General features: G+C 38.7%; 1 protein-coding gene across 4 annotated transcripts in view; it reads right to left on the bottom strand.

The window, feature by feature from the left end:
* Lgi1 (leucine rich glioma inactivated 1) overlaps positions 1 to 24,990 on the bottom strand; it is a 34,744-nt gene extending 9,754 nt beyond the window's left edge. For 2 of the 4 annotated variants that reach the window (XM_003462409.5, XM_005000183.4), the window contains exons 1-4: positions 24,415 to 24,988; positions 23,942 to 24,013; positions 10,976 to 11,047; positions 10,808 to 10,879 (exon numbers count right to left, since the gene is read on the bottom strand). In XM_003462409.5, the coding sequence (XP_003462457.2) occupies positions 10,808 to 10,879; positions 10,976 to 11,047; positions 23,942 to 24,013; positions 24,415 to 24,605 (407 nt within the window). In that variant the 5' untranslated portion in view covers positions 24,606 to 24,988. Of the gene's footprint in view, positions 1 to 10,807; positions 10,880 to 10,975; positions 11,048 to 23,941; positions 24,014 to 24,414 lie in introns of all 4 variants that reach the window. The other 2 variants (XM_013143890.3, XM_063239381.1) reach the window with 2 other exon arrangements.
* Positions 24,991 to 25,935: the final 945 nt, after the last annotated feature.

Below are 25,935 nucleotides of genomic sequence, written 5' to 3'. Positions count from 1 at the left end.
AAAAACAACCAAACAAGATACTAGATACCACTCTGTCATTTAGAATAGAACAAGAGATTCACATCAGCTATCTGGTCTCCAGTGCAGCTCACTGAGCTAGGCCAGAGTCCTCTCTAATGTCCCTCGCCTGCCCTGGGTCTGTCTTCTCCCTTTCTGTCCCTCACTAGCTTCAGAGCACAGCTAAACTTCCAATCAATAACCAACAAGCAATGCCTTCTCCAACATGCACTTTCTTTTTTCTAAAATACATGTATTATCTCTTTTTCTAATTTTAGAAAAGCCTTTAGCCCTATTCATTTTACCTCAGAAAATAGTATTTTACAAACCCTATCAAATTCATCCTCTTGATCTTTTTCTCTTCCAGTTGGCTCTTACTTGTCACAGGAATTGTTTTCTCCTTTTTCTATTTGTTCCTCCACAATTCCTAGAATGATTCTAGTCAAGATTAACAAATAGGAAGCAATCTTAAGTACATACTAGAGAAACCCAGATAATAAAGTGCTGAGGCTGTGCAATTAAGAAGGTACTATGTACTAGAATTTTCTGTTTTTAGCAAGCACATATTACATATATTTCATAAGGATTTTTTCAACAATACAAATAAAAACTAAGGAGAAGAACTTATACTATTGGCCTCTAATGCCCTGATAAATCTTCTCAAAAGACCTCTCAAAAGTCTTTTATGTCTTCCAATTAAATATGAGATTTTTCAAGTACAAATATTCAAGACTTAGAACTTTTCTTCTTCTTCTTTTTTTTTTTTTTTTTTTTTTTTTTTTTGGTCTTTTTGAGACAGGATTTTGCTAGGTAGTTCAGGCTTGCCTTCAACTTACTTTGTAGCCCAGGCTGGCCTCAAACTAGCAATGATCCTCCTGTCTCAGCTGAGTTCTGGTATTACAGGTGTGAGCTACCACATCTGACCACTTATTTTTAGTTTATCATTTTGCTTGGAGTTTTTTTTAGAAATCATTACTGTGTGAACATGCATCATAAGAATGGGAATTGACTCAGAAAGTTCTAATCTCTGTGATGGCCAATTTTGTGATCAAAGGCATAGCTTTGGAATTATTCTGAGCTAGGTTTAAATCCTGACTACCACCTACTGGTTTTGTGACTTTGATTTTGCAACTTTTCTGAGACAGCGTTCTTCATTTTGGAGATAATAGTGCCTTTTTATATAAGATCATTGGAAAAAGAAAATAAGATAGTGCAGAACAGTACCTGGTACTCAAACTACTCTCCATAAAGACTACCTTCAAGGAAGAAGGGAAAGGAGGAGGGCTCCCCTGTGCACACTGTCCAGGAAACAACACTTAGAAAACTGACAGACAAGTGAGTGAATAAATGTACTAATAAAACACAGATGAGACTATTCAATAAAATATTTCCACAATTCACCTGACTATTTTTTAAAAAAACTTTTCCATGAAGTTGAGGATCAAATCAAGGGCCTTGTGCATGCTAGGCAGTCTCTGTCACTGAGCTATACTCTTTGTCATGACTGGTGTTTGAATGAAGAGGTTTCCTCATTCCTTGAACCAGTTCAGAGTCATGTTTCAATTTAGTTTCTGGCACAATATGTCTTAAAATTCTCATGCTAACTTCTGCTACCGTAGGTCCTCTGTCTCCCTCACCGGAAAATAAACTGCAACTGGCTGGAGGTTGGATTACAGGTCAACAGGCATAAAATATAACAGTAAAATCCTGAGTTACTTCCTCCCATGGGACTATACAAGAAGAGAAACCATGTTTGGGTTCCTGTCTAAGGGGAATAGTTTTAGTATATGTGCTACTGAAGTGAGCACTGAGGTGAATAGTTTTAAATAATGCCAAATTTGGAAGTTTTATTTTCTTCCCAAAGCAGTAGAGCTCCAGACCTCATATACCTAAAGTTGAAGATTAACCTCAGAAATATCTGTCAAGGTAGGGATAGAGACTTAGGGAGCTATGTGGCTCCTGGGATGAAGAACTGGGGTTATTGTATGACAAGATGGAAGACTGGGAGATGAGAAAAAAGCAGGCCAGCCTAGTTGTGGAATGAGGAATTACGTGTCTTGAGACCTTCTTGCTATAGAGAGGCTCTCAGCTGTGAGCTAGAGGGCTGTAGGGAGGGAGTAAGGCAGTGTAAGCTGTGCAAGAGAAATGGTTTTATGGATTTACTGCACTCAGTGCTAACCCTTTGCTGCTCAACTGCCCACAATTCAGTGAAATACTGATTCACAAAGCGTTGCTCTAAAGGGGATAGGATAGAGAGGTCCAGGCTTAGAGAGCAATAGTCCTGTGAGGGATGCCTGGATTTGTAAAAGAAGAGGAAAAAGGAAAGCAAGACCCAGAACTGGGAGGAAGGCTTCTAGATGCCAAAAGCCCAGGAAGTAAAGTTCACATAGCTTCGCTAAGTCTCTAAGGATCCAGTGACAGCGAGTCCCACGTGAATGAGCAGAAAGCGAGCAGAGGGTGTTGGACAGAGAATCATTTAGGGACACTGACAATGCCTGGAAATTATTCTGCAAAAAGTGTAGCAGGGTTCTGATATAAAGCTGCTTTCAAGTTCGGGCTGGTAGTGGTGGTTAAAGAATGCATCAGATATGGAAGGAGCTCAGTGGAATCTGCAAGCAATAGGAATTGTATGAAATGGGCCTCTGGTAATGAGCTGTTTCCTAGCTGTGGCCGATGAAGAGAATTTACCAAGTCACAAGTAAATGAAGAGAAACTGGAAATATTTGCAGCCCAAATGATAAGTTGGGAAAGTTATTTGATTCAGCATTGTCAATATCAGCAAAGGACTGAAATCAATATTCATGTCCATTTATAAGGGGCTATGTAAATAAATGACAATTTATACTTTATGTGAAGTATTTTGTCATTTTTCAAAGAATAGGGTAGTTCTTTATGATTTAACGTGAAATCATGTTCAAGTGAGCTGAAACATGGAGATTAGTATGTGGAATGTAATTCCCTGGAGGAGAAAAGACACATTTTTATAGGGACCTAATGAAAGCCCTATAAAGCAATATAAAACAAATGGTTGAGGTTACATTTTGAAATGAGTTTACTGTAATCATTCATTTTGCTCTGGAAGTGTCTGGATTGTACGATTTTTTAAATTAGTCAGCATACATTTTTATTTTATTATTGGAAGAAAAAAATAATAAACTTAATTTTTCAAAAAGGCCCTGTTGGGGCTGGGGATTTAGGTCAGCGGCATAAGCGCCTACCTTGCAAGTTCGATGCCCAGTACCAAAAAACAAAAACAAAAAAACCCCCCAAAGGCCCTGTTGCTTAATAAATACACGGTGCTGTCCAGTGAGGATTCAATCATTCTAAGTCAATCACTTAGTTGCATTCGTCAGGCTCCAAAGCTACACAGGTAGTATGGGAATCATGACCAGAACTCAGATGTCTAAGTGATCAGGGCAAGTGAACATTTTTCATGAGACTGCCTACAGATTGGAGCTACCTGTTTCCTCCAAAGTTTTCACATGCTTTCAGGCTTTCATTCTTTGAGGACCACAGGAAGACTTGGCTTGGAGCCTATCCTATGGATTCTATGCTTGGCTAAAGCCAAGGTGATGATGGACTGGTACCTCAGAAACTTCCATGGGCTTTGAGGCTTTCAGGGAGATTCTCAGAGCAGAATGATGCTAAGGGCACCAGGCCAGGGTCACTAGGAAGGAAAAGCTCTGCTATAGCTACACAGTATTTGGTTGTTACACATAAAGGGTAAAGAAAATGAAATTTGATAACATTTAGTTGACCCAACATCTAGAGATAACTGAGACAACACTATTCGGATTGAGATTAGAGTTATTTGGGGGGTTGATTGTTCGAGTTAATTGATGCTTCTGGTTTTACTTTTCCCTTAAGTTTTACAACCAGAAAGCAAAATAATTGGATTAAGTGTTGTGTTGTAATTTTGCCCTTCCTGCCATCTCACTTCCAGCCTCACAGAGCAATGACTTAATATTATTATTCCCTTTCTATTAAAGATATTTTATAAAACTAGTTGTAATTATAGTTCCCTACATCACTTACTTTATTAGTGCCTTTCTGGATTTCTGCTTTTGACACCTGAAAATATAAGTTTCACCGATTTGATAATTAACATGGGATGACCAAAGATAGTGAGAGGTTTGAGAAACATTTTACCACTGATAATTTTTTGAGGACGATTCTGCTGTGAGTATGGCATAGATGTTCCTCTTTCCACAGTATTCTCAAGACCTAGCATTGTGACTGGCTCAGTTAGCCTTGGTAGATCCCTTTAAACAAGTGAATGAAAGAGGCAGTCTACAGTGGATGAGAGGAGAAAGACCAACGCAGACAGAAGAAAGAGCAGTGGCTGTTCCTCTCAGGTTCCTGTACCAAGACACTGAGTACAGGAGAGAGTGCAAAGTCTTGCAAATTACCCTTGCCGGCCACCATCTCATGTGGGCCTGCTCTAACAGCAAGACAAGACCGCCCTTCCCTCAGCCTCACTGTGGTGATTATTCCGGGGTGACATAGTGGCTCTTGAAAGTGTGACTTCAATTCAGAGTCTGCTTGAGAACTATCCTTTAAAACACGCAAGATAATGTACAACTGAAACCAGTTGAGTAGGAGTGAGCATTCTCAAGTGCAGACTGCCATACTTTTCTGACAGAAATGACAACCATTCCCCACTTTGGTGTTCTGATGGTTTACCCGAGAGAACCTCTGATTATGGGTGTGGAACCTACTGGAAAGTCTCTTCTCTAAGACAGATCAGACTGGCTCAGCCAACACGTTTGTTTCAGTGCCATGGGGCTATGCTGCTAAGAAAGCAACGCCCACAGCCATCTGGGGTGCGGGCCAGCACCCCTGCAATGCAGATTCTCAGCTTGGGTTTGTGTCTCACTGAACCTCCAGCATTTGAAGTGCAGTTATTTTTATTTCATATGGAGTGTTTGCAGAGGATGAGTACACGGCAGCATTAGGAGTGTGACCCAGAAGCAGTGGAGGTTAGGTAATGAGTTCTGGTTTCTTCCTCCATAAGGGTGTTTACTGCATACCAGGCTCTGTTCTAAGCACTGTGCAGATATTAACTCATTGAACCTCAAACTAATTTTAGGAGGTGGATAGTCTTGCGTACCTTGCTGCCCCTAACTCTCATTTTCACAGGTTTGTCACTCCATTTTACACATAAGCAATCCAGGGCACAGTAGGACTAACGGACCTGATCAAGGTCCCCTAGGCTTTGAACCTAGGTATCTAGGAGCAGAGATCTCCCTCAGCTACTCAGCACACTAACTCTTTACACGTATCAGTGTGAAGGCTAAAATGAAGACATCTTTCCTGACTGATTGGGGCCACAGAACATTCTGAGTTTGGGGATTGTTACATACATTCTTCATATTCCTACAAGATTGCAGCCTGCAGCTCCTTTACAATGTGTATAAATTGATGACAGTTTCCCCTAAACATCTTTATATACTCATTCAAGTATCTCTGGCTCCTCCAGGCCATAACTAATACTTATGTGGCACTCAATGGAAAAAAATCTTGGCGCATATTAACAGAAATCAATAATAATGTTTAGAGATTTTCTTTTCATTGCCCATAAATTCATTAATTTTTTATAACTACAAAAATTAATATATCCTCATCAGAACAATTCATATCTTGCTGATGTGCACAAACTGTTCAGGTATTAAAATTAAACACTAACATGATTTGTCCCCTTGAATTCATTAACAAATTTAATTCCCAACATCATGTGTTAGAGGTAATAGAGAGTGAAATCTTAATCTTCCCAATGACGGTTAACAGTGGGGCCTTTAGAAGATGATTAGATTGAGAGGTCATTAGTGTTTGAATTGTGGTAGCTTTGTAAGAGGAGAGATATGACAAGACACAGGCATAGATGTGCATGCTCCCAGAGTCTTCCCACATGGTGCTAGATGCCACCTCAGGACTGTGCCAGCCAGAGGCCATCACCAGAACTGAGCCAGTACAAGTGCTGTGCTCTTGAAATTTCTAAAGTAGTGGGTAAATAAGCCTCTCTTCCTTATAAAGTTAGGATGATTCAGGTATTTCATGATAGAAATAAAAATCTGACTAATATGGATGCATAATATTAGGACAGTGATTCAGAAAAAGTAATTGAGATTTAGTCCCAGGAATTGTCAGGTTTTGTAGAGATCTACCTATAAGGAACTCACTGTCCCTTTTCTGAGAGCTAAATTGCAAAGAAGAGGATTTTGTCATATCTATTTCTCTGTCTCTGTCTCTTTGTCTCTATTCATCTACCATTGGTGGTGAATGTATGGCCCATGTGCTGCAGTGGATACTCAAAGCTCTCTCTTTTGGCACACAAGACAAGTTGAGTCAACCTAAAGAGTGTTAGACTGAAATGCAGGAGCTATAAGGATCATATTTATTCAATCAACAATTCCTCATCATTATTCCTCTTTACCTCTAGCACTGGCTTAGATAGGAAGGATTTCCTTTTTTTATTTCCTTTGATTCGTGTCTTTCTTCATGCCTCTTTGTTTTTCCTTGAGCTTGGAAGTTTCTAAATAGTAAACACATGCTGAACCATTTTTCTCTTCTTGTAGACTCTGTACCCTAAGGAAGGGCTTTCATTTTTCACCCAAATTTAAATTTCATTGTATTTGATGATTGTGCTCTAGTTAAGAAAAGTGTATGTTCTTCTGTGTGGTGTTATACAGCTGTATTCTGGTGCCTGACAATGAGTACACTAATAGTGCAGATTGAGGTTGACTGAATGACTATAACAGATCCTGAGCATCTTTTTCTAGCAGTAATGAAATATATATTCAACCCTTGAGAAATAGTCATAAGATGGTTGATTAGCCAGGGCAATTTGACTATTGAGTCAGTATTTTTACAATTCCATAAACTAAGGTCATTATTTATAGATTCATTTCAAGATTCTGTTTTCATGGATTGCCACAGAAGATGGTGGATCAATAAGGAGCAAGGTAAAGAGCCTCTCTGAGAGAAACATCTCAGATGCTAGAATTTACCACCATAAATAAGACTGGACAAAAGTAGAGGGATTCTCACAACCCAGGAAGAAACTAAGGAAAAAGAAAAAGAATAAGAAAAGAAAAACGTGGATGGAAGTCTGGAACCAGACATGCTCTCAACAGAGCCAGTTCCACACTGTGCTAGACACCCTGGAGTCAGATGACTCACAGTCACGCTGAAGTCAGGGGTTGGCAACAATGCAATGGAGAATGGAGCTGGCGTGGAGATCTGCACTAGCCCACAGTGAGTGCTTGGAGTTTGGTCCTCCTGCAGGATGAATGACATATTGGAATTGGGCAGGACGGGCCTGAATCCGGAACCATAGTGGCTTCAGTTGGCTGCTCCTGGTGCAGAGCAGATTGGTGAGAACTGCTGGGCTAGGTCATGCTCCTTGGCAGGACCTAATAGCCAGGGATGAAGTTGCCCCAGAATTATCCTGAACTGGTTTCATCTGTGTGGCACACACTAACCTGGTGAAGACCTCTGGTGATTGACTGGCTCAGAGGGTCTGCCCCTGTTTGTACCTCAGTGATCAACAGCAAACTGGAGAAGGCAGCAATCCCTAGCCAGCACACTTCAGAGTAACCATAACCAATACAGAAAGGACTTGGGATCTTCACCACACACCTGTCTGGAAGAAACCAGAAACATGACAAGAGAAAGAAACAAGAAAAAGTCTCCAGCCACAAACCGAACAATGTGGATCCAGAAGTAAACACAGAGAGATCAATGGCAGCAAACATGCAATATTGAAAATGGCATCAGCTGACATAAAGAAATATCTTTGTGACATTATAGAAGAACTCAAGGCAGAAATACTAATACAAGTAAAGAAAGATATAAGAAGATTAATAAAAAGAAATGCTAAGCACCTCTCAAGAGATGCTTAGCCTCTTGATGGAAGACACAGATGGAAGGATGGAGGAACATATAAAAAGGAAGGAAACCTTCAATGAAGAATATAAAAAATATAGAATACATGAGACAGATTCAAAGAGATTAAATTAAAATTAAAAACTCCATTGAAAGCTCACAAAATTGCTTTAAAAAAACTAAAGATAGACTATCAAAACTTGAAGGTAGGTTTGCAATGTGTGATCGCAAAAGGAAAGATCTCTTAAAAATAACAAGGAACCAGGAAGTAGCAATACAAAGGTTAGAAGACAACAAGAGGACTATTACTTAAGAATAAAAATGAGAGTGAAGAAGCAGGGATAAACACAAATGAAATACAAAGTCTATTCACAGAAATGATTAAGGGAAACTTCCCATACATGGATAAAGGAAATGATATTCAGATATATGAGGCATACAGGACTCCAGCCACCTACAATCAAGACAGATCTATACCAGACATATAATAATCAAGATCTCAGGAATTCATCACAAGAGCGGAATATTAAAGGCTGTCAGAGAAAAGAAACAGACCACCTATAAAGGAAAACTCACCAAAATCACGACAAACTTCTTGGCACTACCATCAAATCAAGAAGACTTGGAGCAAAGTATTCCAAGCCCTGAAAGAAAATAACCTGCAATCCAGATTGTTGTACCCTAAAAAACTCTCTCTCAAAATTAATGGAGAAACAACATGCTTCCATGACAAAGAGGAACTGGGGGAGTTCATGACCACCAATCCAACCCTACAAAAAACACTGAAGGACATTCTAGAGAGAGAAAAAAAACTCCAGGGTTTCAGGAACAGTGGCAGAAAGGCCTCAATGAATTGGGCAGACAGTGGAATGAAGGAGAAAAGTAAACAATCAATGACAGAAAAATAGCATGGCAGAAATGAGGCAGAGAAGGTTGGCTATAATCTCTATCATAGATGGCTTTGATACACTAACAAAAAGAAACACAGGCAGAGTAGATCAGGAGGTAAGGTCCATCAAGATCACTGTACTGGAAATATAATCAATCTGAAAGAGGGTTTATAGACTGAAAGTCAAAGATGAGAAAACAATGCTCTATGTGACAGGGAACCAGAGAGAAATAGGGGCTGCTTGTCCAGCAGCTGCAGGTAGATTGGAAAGACATATAACTCTTTTGTGCAGTGGAGAACTACACAGCTATAAGGAAGGAAAATCTTGAGGCTTTTGTAAGTCAAGGAATATAATTTAAGATCAAGCTCAGGGGTAAAAAGGTTCACAACCACTTAGGTAAATAGCAGATTCCCCCTCTAATGTAAAAACCAAAGCAGTTATTGGGACCCAAAATGTACAATGCCCTCTGTGAAAGTGAAAGGGGAAGAATTGTCTAAAAAAGGAAGGCAGAGGACATCGTTAATAGTGTATGAGAATTTAAAACCCACATTATTCTCATCACTCTGTTTAGTTTGGTTATATTCTGTTTCAGTCTGTCTACTTGTGCTAGATTTGAGGGCACAGACAGCTATTCCAAAAATAGCAGGCTATACCGTGGCAACCATCCTTAATTCCCTATTAACTTAATCTGAAGCCCTGTATTACTTACATTGTCTTATTATGACTGATCTTATTTGAATTTGGTTTGTTAGATCACTGTCTTGTCTTGACTGATTTTATTCGAATGTGTTATATTTGATAATATCAAGTCTGAGAGTACAGGCAACTACTCTGAAGATGATAAGATTCACTAGGATACCCATTCTGGTTTGACTATTACCTGCTTTTGAAGTCCTATAATGTCTCCAATGTTTTGTTTTCAGTAATATTTTTATGTACTGCTATGTTCAATTATACAATGCCTGATGATATGGGCAATTCTATTGAAGATAACAAGAGACATCATAGTAACCATTGTAGATCAGCTCGTATTGTGGTTTTAACCCTGTTTTGTTTTCTTTCTCATTTAGTTTTATTCTTTTCAAAATAAAATTTAAAAAAAGATTCTGTTTTCACATCTCTAACATGGGATTATTGTGTCTACTTGGCAAGATTATTGAGAGGATTAATGAAAACTGATGTAAAACATAATGGCAAACACAATAGATGTTAGTGTCTTTTCCTTACATGCTCTTCTAGTTTCCTTAACAATACAACTCTGTGTGTGCGTGTGTGTGTGTGTGTGTGTGTGTGTGTGTGTGTGTGTCTGTGTGTCTGTGTGTCTGTGTGTCTGTGTGTATAGAAGAGGGAAGGATCTAAAAGAAACAAGTTGTTTGGTTCATGTTGTCCAGTTTCTCACCCTCCCCCCATGTCATTTTAGGCTGGACAATTGTTAGCTGTGAGACACTGTCCTGTGCATTGTAGATTGCTTAGGAGCTCTGCCCTCCACCCACTAGATGCCATTTACATTCCCAAGTTGTGACAAGTAAGCATGTCCCTAGATATTACCTACCATTCCCTGCAAGGCAAAATTTCCCCTTGTTAAAAAAAAATCATCCATTGAATAAGTAAATATTTTACTTATAATTTGTTCAGGTACTAGGTAGACATTGCTTATGGCTATATTAGGTTTAAATGTATATAAAATTAAGGCTTATTCAGAAAAAAGCAAATATCAAATAAAGTATATAGCCAATCCATAATCATCCATGAAGTGAGTAATGATCTAAGTTATAAAAAAGTTATTTCAGTCATACAATTTCCCTGCTTTAGATTGCTTTTCTAATTATGGATGTTTTAGGCTAAAAATAGCAATAGTAATCAGTTTCCTGAATGCATGCTAACAGATGGCAGAGAGAAAAGGCGAGGGTATGTGAAGAGAAATCATCTGAGTTCTTAAATTTTCATGGGTCTTCATAAAATGGGTACTTTAACCACAGGTGCTCAACTTGCAATGCCTATTGGCAAACTTAAATAGTAGCAACCTTCATACTTACAGATGAATTAAAGACTTTAGTCCCCGGAAAGTATGTCTTGAAATGGACTTGATGTTGTTGTTTTCTATGAATCTGCAATAAGTCATAATACTTTGGTCAGACAGCTGCCTGGAACCTGAGAGTACTTGTCCTGAATCATCATGTGGAAAAAAAATGTGATTTACTTACAGATACTCTAGATGTGGAAGACCAATAAAGGCATCATCACTGATCACATCAAAGGAGTTTGATGTGAATAACCTGCCCAGAAAAAGTACACAATGAAAATTGTTAAACTGACAGACTGTCAATCTTTACTGCTGTTATCTTTCAGAGAAATGAGTGTAGACTGTACACAGAAAAATATCTGGAAATCTGCCTTCTACAGTTCTGTTTATGCAGATAATGTTGGCAGCTTTTCTTACTCCTCAATACTTTCTTATCAAATGTTCCTGTAAGGTGCTTTGTGCCCCACTCCTCTCCGTGACGCCTGCCACCTGCCTCGGGTAACATTTTGAGATACAAGCAAAGCAGGTATGACAGCAGGTGCACCCAAACCAACTTTTGCATGTTTCCTCAACAAAGACACTAACAACCTTTTCTACTTGCCGTGGAAAACTCTGGAATGTTCTCATGGATTAACCAATGGTGCTTTTGGATTTTAATCTTAGGAAACATACAAAAATTCAGCTGCATGCCCAGTTGTGCTGTATGATCTCAGACAGGTCACTGAGACCAACTTGATGAACATAACTGACCTTGAAAGTAAGACAAAATGAAGATGGGAAGCAATGAGGTTTAGGAAAATCTTAGACCATTTATTACTAAATAGTTGAAACAAACACTTTTACTTGAGCACATTTAGTCATAATTTCAGAATCCTCAGGGAGCTGGTTTTGAAATTTCTGATGAAAAAGGACATCAGCTGTCCCCATACCCTGCTAAAGTCTTCAGGGAACTTCCCAGTTTTCTGGATGAAAAGCTTGAAGAAGTACTGCTGGCTCAAATCATAGAATTGTATATTGTATAATAAAATAACATAATAATAATTCTGTTACTAAAAGCTTATTATTTTACTTTTAGCATTTAAGGATTAAAAATAATTGCCTGTAACTTTCTAAGTAACTTCATTTCTGAGCTTGGTTAGGGGATTAAAACTAGGGGATCTCAGTTTCTAACATTTATGAGTATTTGTTTTGACATCTGGGCTTGCTTCAGGGTAATCAGAGGAGGATGACAACAGGGCATTAGAGAAGAATTAGGCATGAATTAATCATTGTTGATGCTGAAATATGGGTACAAGAGAGTGAATGCTACTATTATCTCTACTTTTATATGTATTGAAATACTTTCCATAAAAATGGGGATGGAGAATGAACTAAACAAGCAAAATGAGATGATATCTTACAATGCTTCCTAAAGTAACATCCCTGGAATGGTGTTGGGTTCTCTTCTAGTTCCTTTTCTCTCTAAAGTCATGGCTTTTCCCTCAAGCAATTCACTAGATTCTGAAAAGTCAATACTACAATACTAATAAACTGGAGGTATATTAGAGCCTATAGTAATTAAAACACATTTAAAGGTTTATGACTTTTGTTACAACTTTGATAAATTGTTTCTTATCACTTTATGGTTCTGGAAAACAATAGGATGCTCAGCCTTACACCAAAGTAAGCTACTCAAAAGGCTTCTATGAGCCCTACATTCTCACTTCATTTAGCATAGATTCTGCATAGCCAGCACCACAGATGGACAGACTTCAATAAGGTTGAAACTGATACAGAGAAGTATCACCCATGCTCAAGGATTTACAGACTGTCCTATAGTTGACTGGAAATTTCATCATCACAGTCTTAAATTGCCAGAAGAAATAACTTTCATTGCTAGTTCTCTTCATGGTAAATCATGTGAACGATAAAGTGGGAAATGGTCATTAGTGGGCATAATCTGCCAATGCATGTCCAAGAAGTAAAAGAAAGAATTTCCACCAGAATTTTGTCTGCTTTTTCACTGCTTATCCCTAGCATATACCTGTCCTAGAGAGATACTGAATAAATATTTGCTGAACAAAGAGGAATACACTTTACATTAAATTCCCATTGTTACTAGCTTATTAGGCAGCATCCTATGGCCCAAGTAGCCTGACTCAAAACAGTGAGTTGGGCTAAGATGATACTCATTTTAGGCATGTAGGCAAATGGAGCCAGTCTGCAGAAGAGCTAACTGAGAGCTAAGTAGTGTCCATGTTAAGTAAGAAGTGTGTCTAGGGGATACATAGGAGAGAGATGGACATGGAGAAGCCAAGCTTAGAGAAATGTGTTAAGGCAGGCACGAAGGGAGATGCCTAGATCTGTGTTAGAGTCTAAGCCAGTGCCTCTCAGTCTTGCTTGCTCATGTGATCATCTGGGGAGTTTCAAGATACTGATACCTAAGTCCCGCTCTCAAGCATTCTAGTTCAATTCTATACCCCCCCCCCCGCCCCGTGTAACACATCTGCAGTGAAAGTGTATGTGGTAAGCTTTGCAGGTCAGTCAAAATACCCTCCTGTTCTTGTGGTAGCGTCTGTTCCTTACAAAGTCTGACTCCTGTGGGACGTGGAGGAACACTGGATTTCCTGCTCCCCATAACTACACATAGCAAGAGTCTGCACTAATCATTGGTTGAAAGTTATAGCTATCTTCACAACAGTGGTGTTACAGAGGGGTTCATGCAATCTCAATGATCTTGCCACTCTGAACAGAGCTCTGGGCTCAACGAACTTGCTAAAAGACATCCCATATTTGTGGAGAGGTCATGTGGAATTTGCCCTCTACCCCGACCCTATGGGAACAGCTGAGGGCTCTGCCACTTCCTCACAGGGGCAGGAAAAGCCAAGCATTTCCCCTAGAATTCAGAGATAGACACAAGAGTGTGCCTTGACCTGCTGCATCTTGAAATCTGTCTTTTTCAGTGCTGCTTATGCAGATACTACTCGCAGCCTTTCTTCCTCTAATTACTTTCTCAAGGGCCGTGCACTTGTGAATTCAGTAAGAAAGGAGACTATGGAGAACAGCAAGGAGAGCTTTTTCTTTTGCATCCTAAGGAGTGTGTATGCCCTCACCAGGAAGGAGAATTAAAGAGACTGTACACATCAACTATCAGCCAGTACCATTCATTTTCAAATGACAACTATCTTCATAAAACTTACATTTCAAAACATACTGCCTGGATTATCTCAGTTGGTCTTTGGAACAACTCTGTAAAACCTTAGAGAAAGAGCCGCTGTTTGGTGGGAGAAAACTGAGATCCCAGACTACTAAAGGACTTGCTCTAGGTTATAAGGCAAGACCCCCAAGTCCTGTACCCTTCCCACACACTAGTGCTGCTCATCATAGGGCCCAGGTCACACGTCCTGAGGTTCACATTCTGGTGAACAGCCATGATAACCTGACTCAGTTCACAGGGACTTAAGAGGTGTAATTAAACAAGAATTCTTTTTTGAAAATGATTAACCAGTATAAGTAGTCTCAAAGTCATGTCAAGATAATATCAACCTGTATTTTTAAAAGTAAGATGTTTTAAAATTTTGAATGTGATTTGGTGTGTTCTGTTTATGAATAATATAAAATCATTATAGAAATTTTGGAAAATTTAGAAAAGCTTAAAGAGTAAATAAAGCACATCATTATCGTACTACCCACAGACATGCCTGTACATAATACACATAAAGAGGGCCAGAAAAAAAAGATGGCAGAGGGGCATGGATATATTTCAGGGCACAGTGCCTGCCTGCAGCATGAGGTCCTGAGTTCAAGTTCCACACCAAAAAATAAGATACATGCATGTGTAAAGTTGAAATAATTTTTTATCATTTTCATTTGCTTATTTTATCATGAACAATTTTGATGAAAGTTTTTGGATAATATAATTTTTGTTTGTTTATTTTTTGAGCCAGACTCTTCCCTATATTGTACAGCCTGGCCTTGAATTCACTACATAGGTCAGGCTGGCCTGGAGTTTGCGGTGAGTGCTGGGATTACTGCCTCGGCCTCGAGAGCACTTGAATTAAAGGCGTGTGCCACCACACCAGGGATAATACAGTTTAAACAGATATAGTTTTAGCAAATTTGGAAAATATACAATGATTTGAATTTTTTATTGCTGATTCTAATATTTAGTATCAGAAACACTACCATAACTATCCTTATATATAAATGGTTTCCTCCAGGTCCTTATGATAGACAGGACAGATTTCTAATAGTATCACATTGGATTAGAGATTTTTTTAAACTGCTGATTTTACCAAATAATACAGCCAACTCTGAGTACATGTCTGTTTGAGACTGTCTGTCTGATTGCATTTTCACCAATATATAGTATTATTATTTTTTTCTTTTTCTATGAAATCATGAGTTCTTTAGTCCTAAGAGTTGGAACATGCTTTTAGGTACAATGTGAAGTGAAACCCCGCTTTGATTCTTTCCTAAATATTTACCTAAATTTGTCTCCAAATTTTTGTAAAATAATCACTGTCTGCTTGACTTGGGGGTGTTGCTCTCTCCTAGCAGGTGCTATTTCCTCGTTGTAGTTCCATTAGTTCTACCCAGAGTCTGCTGCAAACCCAGAACCGCCTCATCCAGTGCTTCCCAGAGCAACTTGCCTAAGGACTTCAAGGGGATGAGAGGTTCATATGCAGGAAAAAAAATGGCAGAGTTCTTAACTACACAAGTTTTTTCTGCTCTTAAATAAACAGACTCTTCAAAAGGGAATTAAATATGCAGCCCCCAGTCTTATGAAAATGGAATGATTTAATTATTGAGCTCTACACAAAACATTCAAGGGGACATAACCAGGCAAATGCTGGTTTAGACACTTGGGAAATAGCTGTGAGGAATCTAGCTTCAGATAAAAAGAGTGAGGCTATCCACTGACGTTTAGGAGCCTTTTCCTGATGAATGAACTGCAAGCAGTCCTCTATTTCTCCTAAAATATGTAGCATCTAGTGTCTAGTGAGCGATCCCTAAAGAAGAGGTGAACCAAGCTGCTTGATCAGGTGGATAGCCGGTGGGGGGCCTTCCTAGACACCACATCAGTGAAGGCACACTAGACGGTGTCAGGGTGTTTTATGCGGCAGCAGATGGCTAATTCTCCAGGAGGACAGGGCTCCTTCACTCACCTATGCTCTGCTGTCCAGCTTCTCTAGGACAAGATGAAGTGAAAACAATTAAGCTAATAAATAAAGCAAATATCACATATATTTCCAAAGTATGTTCCATAGAACCAATATTCTGCAAGAGGTTAAGAAAAATAAACCACTTTGATAATTTTAGAGATTTTTCCATGCCAAGGTACATTGTGAAGAGCCAAGCAGGAATATAACACATACTTTCCCTAATGTTTTTGAGCACAGAACTCTATTCTTCTGGAGTAAAGTTCTTCTGGACACACACTTTGAGAACTTTGGTGTAAGGTGCATCTTTAAACTAAATATGGCCTTTTTCTCTTTCCCATTCCTTTCTATCTGTCTGTCTCATTTTTAAGCAAGGCGATCAGAACTTACACATACAAATGAGAGCTGGAACCGGGAAACCGGATGTCATTGCCAACAATGCTACCACTTTTTCAAAGGGCTTTTGAAACTCCCTTTCAATTATTGTTTCTAAGAATCAGGGCACATTCCCCTGAATATCCTTGTTAATGGAAAAGGTGGGCTCTTTGAGAAGAAATTTGATTTTGGGAACAAAACTATGCAAAGTCAAGTCAGTGATCCACTTTCAGGAGGAAGTGGTGAAAAGTGAGAGTGTGGGTTTTACCCTCATCTTTGATCTTTATTAGGGATATGACATTAAGGATGTTCCTAACTCCTCCAGAACTCAGTGTTTCATCTGTAAAATGGAAATAATCATAAGTATCTCAAATAATGAAATAAAAAATGAGATGTATAAAGTGGTTAGCCTCAGGCAATGCAACAGTGACCAATGCCCCTAACCAAAACTTGCTTGTTATAATCATATGGTTCAGAAACCAGCAGTGAAGGTAGTTCTCAAAGAATGTTGCAGAAATCTTAGCCATGGAAGCATGGGAAGAATCTATAGCCCTTAGCAGAGAGTTGTCTTTTAATTTCGCAGTTATTTATATACATGCAATTAGGTTGTGTTTCTAATAAATTAATTGCTTGTTAATCTTATTTTATGTAGACAAAAACTTGCCATCTTGCTGTGTAAACAATTTCTTTCCAACCGTTGCTCTTGGGAGACATATTAAAATATTCTTTTATCATCAGTCACCACAGGAAGGGCCTGGTAAGCTCCTTTCCAAGACTGGAAACTACAGTTCTATTTTAATGACTTATTTATAACAGCTAATTTTGTATCAGTGTGCTTTTTCAATTAGTATCCTAATCTATTGGTCTGCAAAATTGATATAATAATTTCTGTCCATATCTTTAACAAGATGATTTTCTATATTACATTGAAGTAACTCTATAGAGTATAATAGAATTGTAAGGCAAGAAGAGGCCTTAGATAAAATTGAATATGATGATCTCAAGAGGCCAAATGACTTTTTATTTTTTGTCTATTGTAAGGCAAGAAGAGGCCTTAGATAAAATTGAATATGATGATCTCAAGAGGCCAAATGACTTTTTATTTTTTTGTCTATATCTTGTTTAAAAATTTGCTTCCAAATTTCTCCCTTCCCTTGAAAGTAAGGAAGATAAAGCCTCATAAGCATGAATCACATTCTTTTCTGCTCCTAGAACTGAGAGAGTCATTTTTAGGTAAGACATAGCTTCTCTGGTTTGCCTCAGTTGCACCCCTCTCCAATGTCTTAAACTCAAATGCTTCCTTTATGTTTTGCTTTATTTTATTTTTTCATGGTACTGATAGTCAAACTCATACATGCTAGGCAACACTCTATCACTAAGCTACATCCCCAGCCCTTTTTATTTTGAGTTAGAGTTGCTGAAACTGTCCTTACACTTGGCAGTCCTCCTGTCTCAGCTTCCTGCTGGGATACAGGTGTATACTATTGCTTTGGACATGTTCCTTTATTACCTTAATACCCCAATATCCATTATCACTTGGATCTGATAACCACATTTTATTCTATCTCTGGTATCTTATGCACATAAAAATTGAGGTCAGTGATATTTTGTGACATAACCAAGCTCACACAGTCTATTAGTGGACAAATGATTTTCACTTTTGTCTCTTGATTTCTAGTTCAGGTCTCTTTCTATCTTGCCATAGTGTCACTCATCTGAAGTCTGCCCACTACTAGTTATTTTAAGTAAAATCTAACATGTTTTACAAAATATAGTGTCAGTTAATTTACTCATGAAGAACAAGCTAGATGAATCAGATATATATATATATATATATATATATAAAATTTTGTTGTTTTTTTGAGACAAGTCTTGCTTTTCAATGCAGACTAGTCTTAAACTCACTACGTAGCACAAGCTTCAAACTCCCAGCAATCGTCTTGCTTGCATGCTATGATTACAAGTATGCACCATCAGGTTTGGCTTATTTTTTTTGAAGGTAAATAGCCCATGTTTCCTGTGAGAATATTTGAAGAGAAGATTTTCTCAGCAGGATCTGATAGAGGCCTCTGTGTAGGACCACAAAACTTAAAGCTGGGATTGTTGGCAAGCCCATATTTTGCAACCAGATACTAATCTGATGTTATGGTAGTAATTAAGGTAATTTTCAGTTACTATAATAAAAGCTAATATATACTAAGTTCAGGAACTGTGCCATTGTTTCCTTTAATCCTTACTGTAATTCTGTGAAATAGGCACCATGATTATTCCTCATTTTTTACATGCAGATGTTAAGGTGTGACTAATCTTACCCATAGTCACGCAACTAGTAAGCAGGAGAGTGACCACTAGAACTTTACCACAAAACGCGTACTCTTTATCATTTGTCACACGGTCTCTCATCAGGGAGAGCTGTACTGGTATCAAGCAAAAGTAGAAAGCCCGTACAATAATTCTATATCTTACTTTCACTACAGCATCAATAACCCAAAAGCATCACTCTCATCCCTGACCAACGGACTATCATTATGAACACAGGTTATGATGATTGCCTTACAAAATGTTCAAATACAGGCCAAATATATTTTACCATTTTTGGAACTGCCATATCACAGTGAGAAGTGACCATGTGTTCTTCACAACACCAGCCTTGTACCTCTGCACAGTAGAACTTCAAACCATGCAGATAAGGTAGGAGGCTTTGCTTTCACTTGTTACTGTGGGCAAGTATTTGGTAAATATTTGTCTAAACTAAACAGATACAGGTAAATTAACAAGGAAATCATCTCTGTGTGAATATTTTTCATTTTAATGAATATTTTCCATTAGGGAACTCTTCTTTCATAGGAGAGTCACAGACCAGTGAACCTCCAATCAGGAGGTTAAAGATGAAGTCAGGATGGCAGACTTAAGCAATGACTTCAGGAGAGACTTAGATGCTTCACTTTTGAAGTTCTGGAAAGTATGCTGAAGAAGTTTGGGGAGGAAACATCTCTTTGCATTTTCTCGGTTCAGTTCACTTTCCAGACAGTTCACTTTCCCTGCCACTTCAGATAAGTATACCAAATTAATAAAGTAGGTGGACATGACCACAATTTCTATGGGAAGTAAAATATTAGTCTTTAGAGGAAATTTATGCAAATATAGATTGGATTCATGAAATACGAAGCAACGTCTGGATTGTAACACCTAGACTTTTCCCCAGGACCATCATATTGGCAATTCTCCAGGATAAACATGGAATGGATAAAAGCATGAATAATTCCAGTAAAACTAGACATCAGTAAAGTACGTATAAGCTGAGAAATAGATCACCAAGTGAGCTGTGGATAGAGTTTGCATGTATAAGGGGTGGGTGTTTCAGGTCAATGTCAAGTGACACTCTTAACAAATAGGAAAAGGGCAAATGTTATTAGCACCAGCTTTGGTGTTCAGACTTTCTCTGTTCCTAGGAAACCATTAAGGGCTTTCCAAGCACACAAAATGCTGTGATGAGAGGTAATGCTGGCAGAGATGGCTGGGGAGAGAACTGAGAGCCCATTAGGTGGTGCGGAAACTGTACGCAGCCTTGGCCTAGGGGACAGAAGGACAAGTAGCTTCCCCTATTGATTAAGAGGGGACTTGACCAGCTGCAAATAGGTAGTAATAGGAAGGGTGGAGACTGTTGGGTTTCTTGTCATAAAAACTGGAAGAGTCCAACACAATTTCAGAGAAAAACATTTGTCATAGAGAGCCAGTTTCCCAATCATAAGAATTAATTTGGGCACACACGTGTAATCTCAGCACTCAAGAGGCTGAGGCAGGAGGACCATTGCAAGTTTGAGACTGGCCTGGGCTACAAAGTGAGTGCAAGGCCAGCCTGAATTGCATAGCAAGACTCTGTCTCAAAAAGACAAAAAAAAAAAAAAAAAAAAAAAAAAAAAGAATTAATTAAAAAATTAAAAAAATAGACCTATGAATCATTGAGCAAAATGGAAACTAAATAGCCTCAATGACTAAAATTTAATTGTGAATCCATCATTGTGAGACACCCACTGGGCACAAACCAAAACATACTCATCTATATATAACCAGCTAAACACTTCTCAAAATAACATCATAGCTGATAGGTCAGGCTTTAGTGGCTCTTGAGGACTGTAAAACTTTTCTTACACGTAATAAGATGAAAGAGGGCAATCATTTTAAATGGTGAGATAGACCATGCATATTTTTTTGGAACAAGTGGTATTTTGAAAGATCAAATGGTTAAAACTTTACTAACATAAGGCTTGTTATTTTTTCATTTATGTTGTTTGCTTTCCTATTTAGTTTTGGGTTTTAATTTCTCATGGACCATCTCCATATGTATCAACTGTGGGTTAATTTTTAAAAATGTTATTTTCCACCAGAAATGTCAACTCAGTGTTCCAAACAAATAAGATCAAATCTCATTGCAATAAACAGATCTTTTTCTAGCCATATTGAATTATTTTCTTTTTTTAATGAGTGATCCTAAAGCTACCTCTGGAATTCACTTCCTGCAGTGAATCCTCTTAGGAGTTTCAAGAACTTAGTTCATTAGTGAATGGCAGTATAGCCACATTTTACCGGTAATTTGAATCTTACTTCTGTCTTAAATCTGTATCACTGGGGATTTCAATCTGTAGTTGAGAAGAAACAGGGACGTAATGTGTGAAAACACATTTCTCTAAATTGTATTCACTAAAAGTATCACTTTCTATCACTAAGAGCAAACTAGAATATAAAATCATTCTCTTGGTTATATTTCAAACTGTCCCAGTGAAAAATATGAATTTCTTTGGTATATGTTTTTTCTTAATTTTTAAAGATTTTAAATGAGATTTCAAAAAAATTTTACAAGTAACCTGATACATTTTATGATATATTTTTAATGTTTTTCTCCATTGTACAAAGTATTTTTTTTCATCCAATGCAAACTGCAGCCATAACCCATCAGAATCTTTTCCCAAACACTGCATATAACTTGAGGTGCTATATCTGGACATTTTGCAAAATACTTCTCATCATGCTTTCTACAGAGGGCTGAAAAAAATATTTGGGGCCATAACAAAATTATCAGACTGTTAAGGTGAAGAGTATGATAGACATTTTTTTTTTTCTTTTCCGGTAACAGAGCAAGATATCAACTGCTTCTGAACATCAGTCAAACAGAATTGATTCAAAAGTTTATCTCTTCACATTTATGAAGCCTGTTTGTGGTCCACAGTTACAAAAGCATTGGAAACAGTTATATTCATTGCCAATGCCAAGAAACAACTTGTGGGATCTGGGCCTGATGATTTCTTGGTCTTTATGTTTCTATGGCAAAGTTGGCAGTGCATGGCAGGATTTCAGGGCTCTGGACAGCTCTATCCCACAGAAGAATCTGCGCTGCTTGTAATTCATGCATTCTCACAAATGTTATGATCATAGTACAGCTCAAAATAGCAGCTTTAGTTTTTAATTCTTACTCAGTGAAAATGAGCTTGTCAACCTTCTCTTGAAGACAAGGTGAAGCAGAGAACGTTGGGCAGGAAGAATGGAGAACAAAGTCCCAAGGAATAGGGTCCTAGAGATAGAAGCTCACTTTGACCCCTGAGAATTTTGTGTGAGATCATTGTAACATAAATCTCAAATGTGGAGGTTAGGGAATGTGAATCGACTGAGGACACACAGGGCAAGACTGTTGGGCCTTTTGTTATTTCTAAAACCTGAACTGCTTTTAGAAAGAAGGGCTGGAATGTTCCATAAGAACTTGGAGCATGGGATAGAGGGGTATGGTACACACTCAGTATGGGCTATTTAAAACCAGTCCCTTGGCTTCGTTCTGTGATTCTAAATGTGTGTAATCACATTGCCCTGCAGCAGCCGGTAACTATTTCTATAACACTGTCCAGCATCTGTGCTTGTTGTCATTGTGTCCACCCAACAAAAACAAAGTGGAGATGTGGTAACTGATTAGGTTGATCAATCCAGGCTAATGTTTATCTAATGTCAGGATATGAGCAGTTGTAAGACTGAGACTTTTAACTTTTATGGGCTGGTCTATTTAATTATCTTGTGAGGAGGGAGGAGGTACCTTTGTACATCAAAAATATGCTTTTCAGCTGTTTATTTGTTTAACAAATGAGCAACATAAGCACAATTCATCCTTTTTCCAGGCACCACAAATTCTCATCCTATGTAAAGTTCCCAGATTTAGAAACTTTACCCCTTGTTGTACTAAAAAAGGGCCATCTTTTTTGAATTTGTTTGATGTGCTAACACTTCCCCTAAGCACACTGTTGGTCATCAGTCAAACAGATAAACCCCTTAGGTATAATCCACTCAATTGTTAATCACTCAAAGATATTAGCCAGGAAAAGGACATTAGTCAACATCATTACATAATGTCAAAACACCTTGTCAAGTTTGGAAACTAAAATAAGATTTCACTCAGACAAAATGATCAACTGAATAACTTTTAGACTTATGTAAAAATTTTAAACTGCACCATTTACAAACCGAGTTTTATTTACTTATTCTTTTTTATCTCTGATAAAAACCTTTCAAAATATGTACTATCATCTCCATTTTACAGATAAGGAGACTGAGGCTGAGTAATACTCATAATCTGCAGACTACATATCTAAATTTTAGTGAGCAATGGGTGTTTGCCTGGGTATGTACAATCTTGTGTATACCTAACAGCCAAAATAGTCTAGACAAAAAGCAATACCCTACAAAACCCAAAAAATAGGGTCCTAAATTATGTAGTTAAGATACCCCAAACTCAGCATAAAATTGACTGACTTAACTTCTCTGCCACCAGTTAGGTACCAACCCAAGTCTGTTGCCTGATGCATGAACACCTTTCTTGACCCTCGTGTGATACCTCCCTAAGAACTAGAACTTTGATTGTCAAACATTACACATCAAAATAAATTATACACATCATGTTATGCCTGAGCAGATATTTGATTCCTTGGTCAAATATTATTTCTTTGACTATTTTCAGGCATCGACTGAATATGTGTTTCCCTTGTGGCCAACTCAAAATATATAGCAAAGAATAATCCTGTGTGAGAGGCTATTTAATATTTTCTTTCCCTCCTTGTGAGGAAACTAGTTATAAATTAGAGGAGATTAGAAATTAGTCTTTTGAGAGTTGATATTTTAAGGAATTACCTAGAAAGATCCATTTTTCCCTTTTTTATTTCCCACATGGTAAATCACACAGAGTAGCAGCCTGCCCAGATCCCTGGGAGACAACATCTTGAGCGCATATGTTATGCTGGACTCTGTATTGACAAATGCAAAACTCCAGGGCAAAATAATCAAAGTTCCCAAGTTAAAAATGAAAGTAAAATAGTGGAATAGAATTGAGATCCTGGTTGCAATATTCCAACAACTTCATAAATAGCCTTTAAAGTAGACAGCATTTCAGGTTAACAAATTTATCACTGCAAGAATCAACCTGCACTGTTGGTATAAAGTTGCAGACAAGCCCCATCTACCTCTCACTTTACTGATATCCTTTCTTTTCAGAAATATCACCACATTCAACAAAACTAAAACTGAGTTCATTTTACTAGAAGGCTCATCCGAATATATGCCATATTAAAAATAGTCATGATATAAATATTTCTCACAAGAGCTGCAGCGATGGTGTGAATAAAAAACTCCCTTCTGAGATTTCAGTAAAACCAGATCTCACAAAGGATCTGAAAGAAAACAAAACACAAAAAACAAACAGACACACAAAGAGACACACAGAACAAACCTTATGTTAATCTGGTTTAGCATAACAGTCACTATTTTGACACTATTTGATGAAGTACAATACAGCTCCTTCCCAGATGAAGTGAGAGGGATGGGTCTGCTACAGGTTTCTCATAATAATGTTCAGGGTGGAGGGTATCTAGGCATCAGGAGCCACTAATAAAAAATCCAAAATCCTAAATGCAGCAAAATGTTAGCACTGTCAAAGGGCCAGGCATGCAAAAGGAATCTCTCTCCCTCTCTCCCTCTCTCCGTGCCTTCTACCAATACATACAAAGCCCCACATACACTCACGGGAATTTTCAAATCATAAATTAGATATCAAAATGCTTACGGGCCTTACAGTGAGATAACATCAGGAGGAACGGTGCGTGGAATGGATCTGGCATTCTCACATAAAGCGTTATCTTTGGTACAAGTACACACAGCAGGGCATTTTGGCTTCGCTGGTTTCTTCCCCTCAGTCAGCACAAGCGCAGATAAGAGACACAGGCAATAAGCAATTCTTTTCAGGGGGATGCAGGCATTTCCCATCCTTTTGCTTCTTTTTGATTCTGTGTAGTCGAAAAAATATCCCCACACATGAACAGGGCTTCTGGAATTCGGATGGTGGTTGTCTTGCTTTCAGAAGAGGTCACATAGAAGTCCACCCTTTTCCTCTGCCTCTGTATCTCTGCTTTTCAAAACAGGGACCTGCAGCTGATTCGTGAGCGGCTCCTCGCTCCAGCAGTGCGCGGCTCCGAGGGAGAGACCTGTGAGGTGCTGTGAGATGGGAGCGATCCAACTGCTAGGGGAAGAGAGCTGACTTGCATCACCAGAAAACACTGAGCGCAGACCAGTCTTCGAAGGCAAAGTGAAGTGATGTAACAGAAAATAAACAGCTTTCTGCTTTCACCGGGAGGCCCTTTAATTGTTACCAAAAATAGGCCAGCATTATGTCTTATTAGTGGGTGGGTGGGCAGGTGGGAGGGAGCAGGCATCTTGCATAGGATCTCGGCAATCTGGGGAACCTCTGGGAATTTGCTTTTCATGTACAAACAACCTCGTAAGAAAAACTAGCTGCCACGCCAGCCCTGGCTGGAAAAATGAAGTTAATTGAAACTCTCCACAGCATTCGGCTAAAGCCTGGGTATTTCTTGCTGAGTCCACCTGGTTGATGCCTTTGGTGAAAGACAAATGTGAACACATGGAGAATCTGACTTTCAGGGGACAAATGTGGGTGAATACTTTTCTGACACTGATCAACTGCCATGAGTTATTGATTTTCATAATCCCTCCTCCCCGTACACATAACCCATGCCTCCTTCAAGGACCAGGAAGGGCAACAGAAGCACAGACTGTGCAAACGCTTCTCTGTGTAGAGTCAGTCCCCTGCTCATTTCTCACACCCTCCCTTTTTTGGCAGTAGCACCAGAAGCCTGGAAGGAACCCTTCACCAGCAGGAGGCAACCAACTTTGGCTTCCTGGGGCTTTGAAAAAGGCCTGGCTTAGCCCCGGAGCTGTGATATCGATATTGGGGAGAATGCTAGACAGGGAGTGTTAAACCTGGCTCTGGTATCCCAGTTCTGTTGGAAACTAGCTTGTTTTATGGATGACTACTCCTCTGTCTGCAAAATGGGGATGCTAGTATACATGCTGTGAAAATGAAAGGGAAGTGGAGGCTAGTTTACTGGAATACATACTGGAAAAGAGATGCACCCTTGGAAAAGAGATTCAGTTAGAGAAGCAAAAACCAAAGATGCTGGTCTTGGGGTAGGTGTTCCAGGATGAGAGGGTGGGAATACTCAGGGTGGAGGAAGAGAGGGAAAGATACAACCCTTGCTCCTCTGCTCATGCTGCAGGTAGCATCACCCGCACTGGCACC

Source organism: Cavia porcellus, unplaced genomic scaffold, assembly GCF_034190915.1.
Source record: "Cavia porcellus strain 051 isolate PalLab524CR breed Dunkin Hartley unplaced genomic scaffold, mCavPor4.1 scaffold_28, whole genome shotgun sequence".
NCBI lineage: Eukaryota > Metazoa > Chordata > Mammalia > Rodentia > Caviidae > Cavia > Cavia porcellus.
Note: the sequence above shows the minus strand (reverse complement) of the source record. Positions and strands in the feature narration are given on the sequence as shown.